The 12,386-nt window shown below is 37.2% G+C and overlaps 1 protein-coding gene across 1 annotated transcript in view; it reads right to left on the minus strand.

The window, feature by feature from the left end:
* Positions 1-12,386, minus strand: part of ror1 (receptor tyrosine kinase-like orphan receptor 1) — a 118,333-nt gene that overhangs the window by 20,132 nt on the left and 85,815 nt on the right. Inside the window, exons 2-4 of the mRNA XM_039691673.2 lie at positions 10,940-11,011; positions 5,857-6,144; positions 4,568-4,604 (exon numbers count right to left, since the gene is read on the minus strand). Coding sequence (XP_039547607.2) covers positions 4,568-4,604; positions 5,857-6,144; positions 10,940-11,011 — 397 coding nt within the window. The remainder of the gene's footprint in view (positions 1-4,567; positions 4,605-5,856; positions 6,145-10,939; positions 11,012-12,386) is intronic.

Below are 12,386 nucleotides of genomic sequence, written 5' to 3' on the forward strand. Positions count from 1 at the left end.
ATTTTATACTGTGCGTTGTGCTAAATAAATATTTGCATAATTTGTAATTGATTTATTCTTTGAAAATTTTATATGAATTTATGCAATTGCAATGCCTTGATTTTAGTAAAGTTTGTACACAGTTATAGCCACAAATGCAATGATACTAATAATTGACATAATTTCTTTTGGTGTTGCGGTTTTCGGCCTTGGTTTACTCTTTTTCGGTTTTCGGTTTCGCCCAAGAATTTTCATTTCGGTGCATCCCTACTATATACAGTATATACGGTATAAAAAACAAACATTTTTTGACATGACTGCTTGGGATGGTCTACACTGGACATATCACAGTAAACATTATAAACTAGAATATTTATCTTTATGAATGGGTGCATCATGATTCTGTATGGTATATATGACAATTCCCCATTCACTTTGACACATTATATGACATGCTCCACTAAATTCACGACATTCTTCTGAGTTATTAACCCTTTAACGTGTATAATCACACCGGTGTGATTAGAACATTCAGTGGATAACGTGCATCACACTGGTGCTGGTGTGTCACATGACAAGCATGATGTGTCAGCTAGAATATTTTAACCTTATGTGTGAAAGTGCAAAAGAGCAACCAATGATCACTCAAATTGCTTAAAAAATGTTCAAGGAAGCACATGAAAAGTTGGTTGATGAGTTATTTATCTCCATTAAAAGTTAGTTCTGGCCAATTAAAATCTTCCTACTGTTTCACAACATCACCCCAGCCAGCATCAGTGTGATGCTGTGACCTCTCTCCTTCAGGATGGCTGACATTTGGGCCAGAACAACAGTGGCCATTGTTTCTCAAGGTTCAGGCCCATTCCACATCCATGGTGTTCGATTACCTCCTTTCCAGGTGGTCCCCATAAAAAAGGCAATGTTAAAAGTGTGGGGCAGTGAAAGGGGGGGAAGAAAACATATTGCATTTATTAAAAAGTCTATGAATAAGGTCTTCAGTGTGAGTAATCACAGCAGCTGTGGTGAGCATCTGAGACGTGCAAGACACAACAGAGGACTGTATGTAGACGCTGCCCCTACCTGCTGTTTCAAGACCAGCTTGCCCTATTCAAGCCCTTCCGTTTGCAAAAGATAAAGCTGAGTTAACCTCGCATAACTGAATCAAAGCCAAATCCGCCCTCATCAAACAAACAACCGCCCGACAACCTACTCTGCCATAAAGGGCTCATGGGACTCCATTATGGTCAAACTCTTAAAGGGTTAGTTCAGCGATGATGAAAATCTGTCATCATTTACTCAACCTTATGTGGTTTAAGACCTGTAAGACTTTCTTTCCTCTGTGGAACATAAAATATGATATTTTGAAAAAAAAGTTTACTCATTTTATTAAATATTTTCAACCGTTTTTGTCCATTCAATGAAAGTCAATGTGGTCCAACTAAGTAATAATTGTAACATATTAAGTTGCATATAGAATAAATGAAGTCAGAGATATGAAGTCGCAATTTTGAGCATTATGAGCAATAAAGTCACAATTGTGACATATTAAGTTCAATAAATAAAGACGCAATTGTAAGATATAGTCACAATTATGAGAAATAAAATCACAACTGTAAGGTATTAACACACAATTGCAGGAAATGAAATTGGATTTCTGAGATAAGAAGTCACATTTGTGAGATATTATGTCGCTAATATGAGGAAAAAGTCCCAATGTAATTTATGAAGTCACAATTATAAAAAAAAAATAGTCACAAAATATTAGATATCCAGCCGCAATTACAATGACAGACGGCCAGTGTGGCCGAAAATAACACAAGACACCTTTGATTTTCATTGGATGGACAATAAAGCACTTTATTTATATCTTGTTTTGTGTTTCATATAAGAAAGTGATAGAAGTTTGGAATGACATTGGGACATTAGAATAATATCACACAATGAAAATGAGACATTTTCCTGATTTTTCAAAGAAAAAATTACAACTGGTTTTCTCACCACTAAACCACTAGTTTTCAAAATATTAAAATGAATAACTTGCTTGTTTGAGCAGAATTTGTCACAATGAGCATATTGATGATGTTAGCTAACATTGACATATGGACATACTTATTTATGACATTACTTGAACAGTCACATCTGATTCCTTTAAATTGTAATGTAGAAACATGCATTTTCTGTAAAGCTGCTTTGAAACAATATTGTGACAAGCGCTATACAAATAAATTTGAATTGAATGTGATTCTCTTTCCCAATGTCTATTCAATGACCTTTTGCCCTTCAGACATCAATACCCCTCCCCACTTTCTCTCATATTTCCTCTCTTCCCCACTACAAGGCTAGCTCAAGACCAGCTGTAGCTAGTTCAGCTTTCAGTCTATGCATTGACACCAGACCTCCAAACGCACCTCTGCTCTGGAGTTCATTAAAGGAAGATTTTCATTAGAGTCGCAGCCACAACATGTCACCAGGGACACTTTCACCCCACACCCTCATGACCAGGTACTCTCACCAAGACGAGACTGACACTTTGATAATCCTTCGGGAAAAAAAAAAAAGGAGGCGCATAAAGAGAGCAAAGAAAACAGACAGCGTACTGACCCTTTTCTTGATGGAAGCTGACAGGATGACTTTCTTTGATGATGACACTAATGATTAGCAACAGGCCAACATATGGCTCAAAGGGATCTCTGTGCACCTCAATGCAGGCAGCGCAATGACGGCAGCAAGCCCAAAACTAGCCGTGCTGCCGTCTGTACGAGGCTTAGAGGCACACAGACGGGTTTGTGGACTTTAATCAATATTAATGCGATTTGGAGCGCGGCCAGCCACGTCAAACGGTCAGGGGTTCATACTTTGATTTGGACGGAGACTATCCACAGTGCACCTCAATGCAGGAAGCACAATGACATACTTTGAAATTCGCATCAGTATTGTAAATAAAAACCACGCGACTGTTTACTTATAATATGAGAAGATGCTAGTGAGGGCAAAAACAACTCACTACATTTCTAGAGATTTAAATTGAAAGTATTACAGGGATCTAAAAAACCATATGCTATCATAAATCTATAAAAAAAAATCTATGATCCAATGCTAAATGGATACAGTAGGTGTTGAAGCCTGCAGCATGGAAAAATGGTATGATTAAAAGAGAAACACAAGGGCAGTGTATTAATGTACTGTCTGAAATCTGAGTGGGCTGAAACAGAAACATGTGGTGAGCCTGGTTGTACAGTTTAGCACAAACAGGTGCTGGCTGATTTTAATGAAGTTGGACATACAAACCCTACAGTTCCTACAAACTTAAACAAGACACGTGTAAGCAACATGGACAATATCTTCATTTGTCTTTGCTAACCTAGAACTGACCTGTTGAAGTCCCCGGACCTCTCTCTCTCTTATTGTAAAACTATAAATCAGAAATCTACAGAACACTCTTTAATTACCATACCTCAGAGTAGTTCATAATACACATCTGCAATGAACTATTACTGTAGAATGGCAGTGTAGTGTCCATTGTACTTTATCAATCTCAATTCCAATAAAAACTTATTTGAGACAACAGTGGCTAAATAAATTGCAATGAAAATTTGATGAATTTATATATATATAGTTTGGAATAGTTAAAGGTTCTCTAAGCGATGTGGGGCCAAAACATTTTTTGTCACATACATCAAACGTCTCCTCACTATCGGCTAGCTGCCTGTCCCCTAAACACACTGTAAAAAAACGCGGTCTCTGTAGACACCACAGGCTCCACAAACGGCAACAAAAACAATCATGTCTCACCCGGACCACGAAACCTAACAAACAGTGTTCCAGCCAATCACTGGCAAGAAGTATTTGAGGGTGGGTCTGGGGGGTTAGTGCGCGTGCACATGAAGGGGGTGTGTGTGTGAAGGAGATAGAAGCATCAGAGGGAAGTTTGAAAAATGGCCGACACACGACCAAATAGACGTCGTTCTGAAGAACAAATTAAAAAGAAGAAGGAGTCGGATAAAGAACGTGCGAAGTTCCGAATTTACATCGGTAGCAAAGCTTTTGAACGATGGCGAGAACTCCGGCGGCAGAAGGGCTTCCAGTCCGACATTCAGGTTGCTCTGTTTTTGCTGGACAGGTGGGTAACGTTAAATTGTTTTTTTTTTCTTCTAAATTGACGCTTTATGTTCGCCAAACCCACACAAGGATATAATTAGCTAGAACTATGCACGTTCACAATTATTTCAGGAAGGACGGAAGGGAGGGGGAGGAGATGAGATGCGGCGGAGGGAGGGTCTAGCTAGCCTCCGATTTGTTTGAAAATATTCCGAACGTCAACAACACCCAGGATCGCTCAGAGAACCTTTAAATCACGGCAAGTGAAGTGAACATATAAAACCTTACAGACAAGCATTCCTTTCTGTGCAGGTCTATATCATCCACTCGCTCACACTTAAAATGGAAATGCTTTACCCAGACAACTCTTGAAGGAGAAATTAAATCATTTGTCAATCCAAAGTTTTCCCCCCTTTTGTTCTTGTATTAATGACTGATAATGGAGGATTTTAGATGGGGTACAGCTCCGAGGAAAGGAAAATGGACTTACGGTGAAGGCCTTCCAGGCAGAGGAGTGGGAGCAGGATCTGGATGAAAGAGAGAGTGGGGATTTTTAACAACATACTGGGAACAAATCGCCCACAAAGAAGCATAGCACATGTGGCCAATATGGCTCTTTGGCATCATGGACTAGAGAACAACTACAGTGATCTCATCAGACCAACACAGTTTCTCAAGATCTTTACTGTTAAGGTCGGAGGACGGTAAATTGCTAAACTTATGATGATGCATTAAAACACATTTATAAGCACAGTGCTTTTAGGACATGTACAAGGGTCGTCATTCCAAATAGAAGGACCACTACTTTGCAACAGGTCCAAACTTATACATGTACAGTATGTGTGGACTACCTGAAGATCTCAATTGTTTCTTCTAGACAGCACTGACTCTACACTTTTGCTGAATTATATGGCTTATTCGATCTTTATCTTGAGAAAGACTATGTTTTATACTTTGTTCAGACGATGAAAGTTAAAAGGTAAAACAACGAAAACACAAAGCGTGTTAGACTTTACATACTGTCTGAGTAGGTACTACATTTAATGGGGAATGAATTTCGCAACTGTTTAAAATGTATATTCTATATAGTTTGAATGGTCATCCGATTACTTTACGCATACTGCTTTTCTACTGGCTACTGTTTACTACAGTTTTTCGCCAACTAAATAGGCATTCTCGGATCCAGGGACTGAGAAAATATCAATAAAATGCATTCTTTTCAACACAATCTCATGGCAATTCGTAACCGTTTTGGCGAATTGTCAGCTAATTTATATAAATCTGTGTTATATGTCTATTTTCATTTGACCTGCTTACGCCCCAGAGACGGTTATGTTCAAGGTTTGTGTTAGAGGTGGACCTTTTATTTAAAAAAAAAAAAAATTCATGTTTTCGTATGATTCGTATGAATTTGCCACCTCATAAAATAGTTGCGTTTTCCTGTGAGATCGTGGTGTTCTTTTATGTTTCAGAGATGAAGTCACACAGGTGTGGAATGACATGAGATTGAGAAATTGGCAACAATTTGCATTTTATGTGAAATGCCAGGAAAAGGCTTAACACAAATTTGGCATTTGCGGCATTTGTTTTTAGTTAAATTGTTGAAACCAAAGTTGAAACTAAAAAAAAAAACATAACTGAGTAACCCCTAATAACTCCAGCGCTATCAAATATGTCCCTCTGACATGGGATGTGTTTAAATACACAAATCTGATGTTTTTCTAAAGTACGTCATCATATGAAACCATCACAATATCGTTAAATTCCAAAAACACTCACCAAACTTGACAAACAGGATTCCTGTGGTAGATACTGTGCCAAAGCTGTTGGTAGCCACACACTGAAAGTAGCCGGTGTCCGTGGTGTCCAGGTTTCGGATTCTTAAGCGGGAGCCGTACGGAGTGGGCCTGTAAGAGACACGCCGCGGTTCCTGAACCACAGGAGCATCGTTTTTGAGCCAGCGGACTGTGGGTGGTGGATTCCCTAAAACGTGGCAATGTAACTCAGCTGTCTGTCCGAGGGAAGTAGTGATGTTATTCATTGGAGCATCCAGCCTTAGGAAGTGATCTAAAAGGACAAGACAGAAAAGATATTGAAAACATATAATGTAGCTAACTTGCTCAAATTACCCAAAGGGAATAATGTTGGAAAAAAGTAATTGAGCAGCAATTTGTAACTATACTATACACGCACATACAATGTGCAACAAACCTCTAAGTTGCCGGTTAGGAATTTTTTATGATATTTAGTGGTTGCCACTAGGTGGTAAATCATTAGTTTGTCTCACTGGGATGGATAGCGCCAGAGGGGACAGGAGAACCTCTTGAAGCTTCTGGAAACTTCTGTCTCCAGAAAATCTATCTTGCCAGGCCTACAGCTAACTTTGATAAGGGGCCAGCAAAAACATAACAACCCCTAATATTTCACGGGTGGTGGGAGGGAAATAAAAGCACTTGTTGTGAGCTCAGCAAATTTGACCCATTCTGGTCTGAGTAAGGCCATAGAGGGGAACTTATGTAGTAAAACTTCAAATCTATGGGAAAGTTACACAGACGGTATGTTGAAACACTTTGTGGTAAAGGATAAAACCAGAATTGGGGTTATAGTAGATATACAGTAAAATAGTATGTGTATTTGCTTGTGAGGTTTAACATATTTGGATAGATGCTGAAATGTAGAGTATAATTATTTTTTTATGCATGAACAACTTACAAATTGCATATAAAATATATGATATTTCAATTAGGTTATTACAATTACTCCGTAAACATTTCAAATACTTAATTTAGTATTATAATGTTTAATAATAATAACAGTTGAAAAATTTGTGTTTTGACTGAAAAATTCAGTTTTTCAGTGCCTAAATTTAAATAAAACACTGTACATTTGGCATACAAATGACAATGAATACTAATGAGATCATATTGGCAAAAAACAGACGAATTTGTTCCATACAAATAATAATTTAACCTCTGTAGAGTTCCCTGGGACTTCCTGTAGAGTCATATGTATGATTGGTTTGGCAGACAAGCTCTGACAGGCTCTTGATGGCATCCTGACAATCCCTACCCATGCAGCCAAGAAGCAAAGAGTGAAAGTAAACTTTTCCTCTCACTCAGCGCGGATTTACTGTGAGCATATGATACTGTGAGCATATGATACATACAATCCAACAATCTGTCAATACAATACTTAAAAAGAGTCTAATACACTAGGGCATTGTGCAGTGAACCTCATTACTGCTAACTAACTATCTAAAGTTAGTTTATAAAGTATAAAAATGATGTCCTAATTTACTCACCCTCAAGTTGTTGCAAACCTTTATGATTTTTTACTTCCGCTGGCCGCTAACACAAAAGAAGATATTTTGAAGAACATGGGTATCTAACTATAACTATAACTATCCCTTCCAGTCTGAATTTATAGTGGTTAGTAACACAAGTTCCCCTTTCTCTCGCTTTAAATTCAGTAACATCTTCTCACAGGAAGCCAGACTATGGTGCAATGTGAGGAATGTGACTTTGATGAGAAAATTAATAAAAGTATATTGAGTAGGAGCCATGAGTGTGGTCCCCCAGGGTTACAGGCAGTGTAAGCAGCCGCAGGGCCCACAGCTGTGCAGGTACATCCACAATATTAGTCCTGCTGAGGCGGGGGTTGAATTCCACTGACTAACATTCACCTTTCAGAAACTCCAACACTGTTTGAACTACACCTGACAGCTGTCTTCAGCAAACGGCATCTAGGATTACCAGGAATCTGGTGGCAGATGCGCAGGATTATGTTATATGTTTTGTTATATATATATATATATATGAGGAATTGGCCTGGGAAAAGATGGCTTTTTCAGGAACTGGACTTAGTTGAATGAGATCTTGATATTGTTTGTTGAAATTTTTGACCCTATACTTGACCAAATCTATATAACTATTTCATGATATTCTGTCATGATAATCTATACATCGCTTGTATAGGAACTATTGTGAGATGCACACGGAGTCTCTTTCTATTGAATGTGAAAAGATGGATGCTAAAGTTTGAGTTGACTCCGTACTCTTATACTGAATGTTCCTGGGGTTTATGGGCATTTTAGGGTTGGTGATGTCACTAACCCGGGAGGAAGCTTGTGTAGTTCCTACCAGCCGTTAGTTGTAGTCCTTAAAAAACGATTTCTTTAAAAGCAGATATCTTCCCTTGCTTTGAACTTTGAGCGTTGTAACTTTAATAATGTCGTTTTTGCTCAAACAGCAACATTACCCACTAAGTGAAATCATACTTTACCACCCCTTTTTTAGCATATTTTATTATATTGACCACCCTGTGTTTTTTTTTTTACATTTATATCAATAATAATATAAGAGTAAATGTTTTGCAATAATTTACCAGAGGTCTGGGTGACAAGTAAAGTGACTAATATACACAATATTCAACCATTACTCCACTCCCCTTTCTCTTCTTTTTTATCCTTCCACTTGTCCATTCACACCTCCTCCCATCTCATTTCCTTACTCTCTTTTTACCGCCCTCTTGCTCTCGTTCCAAGCATGTCTGGTCTGAGGATGGCTGAATGGAAAGCTACCTTCCTTCCCCTGGTGGATCTCTTCTTTATCCCTTCATCTTAATTTCCTCCATCCAAACATCAGCTCTCTTATAACAATATACAAATATGGTTTTCCAAAAATGGATTCGTATGAAGAATACAACCACAGGGGGATCAGTTCCGACTCATAATGCATCTGACTGACAAGCCTAATCTTTTGGACACTTTCCTTCTAATGATGTAAGCATGTGGTGACGGGTTGTGAACTTCAGCCAGAAGGAACCAACCGCACACCGACTTACATACAAATGTAATTCAGTTGTTTATTTATCAAACTTCAGTAGATGATTTGAAGGAGTAATTTGACTATTTAAAGTTAGCAGAATCAAGACAATGGCATCTTTTGTTGGCAGCGTGGGTGTGTGTGTGTGTGGACAGTAGGCTCCTTTCTTTTTCTGTGCTGATAGTTATTGGATGGGAGTGTGTGGGAAATGGATGTGCGACATATGAAAGTCTTTTTTTTAATTATTTTTATAAATGGAACAGTTTATTGAACCTTTAGACAAAATATGAAAAGAATTGTAAAAAAAAAGATCATGCATTGAAATATTAACCAATAAAAAAGTTAGGTAACACTTAATTATAATGGTCACTTTTAGACATTCTGTTGCACCTTCATGTCAACTAACTCACATTAGAGTATCGGTAGAGTATTAGTAGGCTGTCTGCTGAAGTAACTTTGCAAGTACGTGTCTCTTTACTCAACTAACCCTAACCCTAATAGTCAACTTATACTCAACTAACACTAAATGAGAGTTAGTTTACATGTGCAATGTTACTTAAAGTCAACAGAACGTCTAAAGGGAACCATCAATATAAACTGTAACCACATCTTCTCACATTTACTTAAAAATTGTTAAAGATTTCACAGGAAAAAGACATGCTAAACACTGCTAAAAAAGTCAAAACTATCAATCAGATGACAGAAAACAAGCAGAAGATTGTGTATAACAGTTTTGATCATGTTGATAATTTAGAAATCCATGTATCAAATATATGATATAACAGGCTTTATAGGGCTAAGAGGGAAATAATCAAAAATCATTTAAATACTAATTGCGTGAAAAAGACAGCTCCTGGGACAGTTCCCATGTCTAATGAAGGATACAATACAACTAAACAGGACAATAGTCATGTCAACAGAATGTTTGAGATAAAATACATGACACATGATATTTGAAGATAACTGAGAAAGATCAATGTAAAAAGAACTGGAATCAAATATTTTAATGTTCACCGTTTTCAATTAAGCAGTGTCAACTGTGCAACAAAAAATAAATAAAAATATAAATAATACTTCACTGGGTGTATTTAGGCTAATTCAATTTTTTTAAATAGATAATTGGAGATGTGGTGAAAATGATAATGGCTTATGCATTGACAAATTAAATAAACTAGTACGAGTGTGAAAAAAAGAGTTGGCTCTCTGGAAATACCCATATACAAAAAAGATATATCATATATCTAGCAGACATGAATTACTGTAAGATCTTTTGTTTCTTTAAAACCTTTCTGTTTTTCTGACCTAAAGCATAAGTCACCTGCAGGTCAAAAGAAAGTTCTTGTGTTGACATCTGATGCCAGGCAACAATTCCAACTGAGATTTAAATATTAATCCCAAAGCAATTACGACAATTTGGAGAAATCACATAGCGGACAAAATGACTCCAGTTCTCTTATTAGTTTAATTACTACTGAGTTTGGTTCAAGACAGGAAAAACACTTAAACGATATGACAAATAAAAGAACAATATAAAAGGGCCTTGAAATGGAAGGAATGGAGTAATCAAATTCATATGTTTGTAAGTATTTGTATTTGAGAGAGAGAGAGAGAGAGAGAGAGAGAGAGAGAGAGAGAGAGAGAGAGAGAGAGAGAGAGAGAGAAAGCGAGTTGTATGAGGGCAATGATATTTAGCGATCTTATGGAAATGGAAAATAAGTTCTTGCATGAATTCTCCAGAATTTTGTTCCAACTTGCATCTATAACGATAGCACAGACACAACGTGAGCACGGAAACCCCCAAATTAGTGTGCACTGTACCAGACTGAGGAATTAGGATAACTTAAGACACATAACCAGCTTCTTTCAAAATGCTGTCATCCTAGAGCTCACATGTTCCTTCTAGTAATGCTGTCTGCTTTGGCAATCAAAACTAACATTCATCTCTAGACAAAACATCCAGCAATCGCTGCCGATCTGTCACATTACTGTAGACCTAATGGTGTCCCTGAGTGGCCTATCAGAGCTGGGCTAAAACTCACCTCTTTCAGCTCCGCTGGACATGTTCCAACTGGAGGCGGCCACCACGTTTGGGTCTGAGGGCATCTCTGCCCCTGTAGATAGAAAGCAAAGAGAGAAAGTCAAGGAGAGGCACATTTCAGACTGTGGTATCATGGTACAGTAAAGGTAACAGATACATGGTACTTCATACAAGGTACTGTATTCATGTACCATGGTATTTAAACTGATCCTTCATGGTCAATGGAAAAGGTCCAGTGTCTGGCTCATATACATCTACTGTAAAGTACATGTAAGTATACTGATAAAAAATAATTACATATATAAATAAATAAATAACCTTCATCTTTATAACTCGCTTAGACTGATTCAGTCATATTGAAAAACATTGATTGCATTATTACCAGTTATTGCATGGCTCATGATCAATTGTGGCATTGTGTGGTCAGATATTGTTGTATCATGGCTGTTAAACTGTATATGAAGAGTTCAGATGCAAAAGCCTCTAAATGCCATTTGAAATTTTCTTCTTTAATGTTGATTTTTTATCAAACTTGTATATTTAAGTTCAGTGATTTCACTTAAATGGCAATGATAATTACCTATTAACTGTTATTTAAGTGAAATTACTGAACTTAAATATACAAGTTTGATAAAAATCATCATTAAAGAAGAAAATTTCAAATGGCATTTAGAGGCTTTTGCATCTGAACTCCTCATATATGACAGTGTCTGCAAATCTTCCTACACAGACAGCTCTTTTTCTTCTCACTTAAAGGGATAGTTCACTTTGAAATGAATTTTTGATATGTTTTAGCTTACCTCAAGGGCATCCAAGATGTAGGTGTCTTTGTTTCCGCAGTAGTTTAAATTTTGATATTTTTAGGTCAAACCGTTCGTTCGTGTCTGTCAGTCATATAATGGAGGTCTATGGTCACCACCTCAAAGAGCAGGCACAGAAAAGTCCAAATTAAACATGATTTAATGACTCGTAAATGTAAGTACACATTTACAGCCTAAGGCACGAAACGAGCGGTTTGTGTGAGAAAACGAACAGTTTTATATCGTTTTTACCTCTTGTAACCACAGCCACGTCCAAGTGATCTGGTAACAAGAGGTAAAAACGATATAAATACTGTTTGTTTTCTCACACAAACCGCTCGTTTCATGTCTTAGGTACTTACATTTACGAGTCATTAAATCATGTTTAATTTGAACTTCTCTGTGCATGCTTTTTGAGACCATAGACCTGCATTATATGACCGATAGACACGAACGGTTTGACCTAAAAATATCAAAATTGAAACTACTGCGGAAACAAAGACACCTACATCTTGGATGCCCTTGAGGTAAGCTAAAACATACCAAAAATGTACTTCAAAATGAACTATCCCTTTAATACATTTTTTCTTGCCCATCAAGTTATTTATTTATTTATTTATTTATTTAGCAAGTAGCTATGTAATAAGT

Source organism: Pimephales promelas, chromosome 8, assembly GCF_988280905.1.
Source record: "Pimephales promelas chromosome 8, fPimPro1.hap1.1, whole genome shotgun sequence".
In the NCBI taxonomy this organism is placed as follows: Eukaryota; Metazoa; Chordata; class Actinopteri; order Cypriniformes; family Leuciscidae; genus Pimephales; species Pimephales promelas.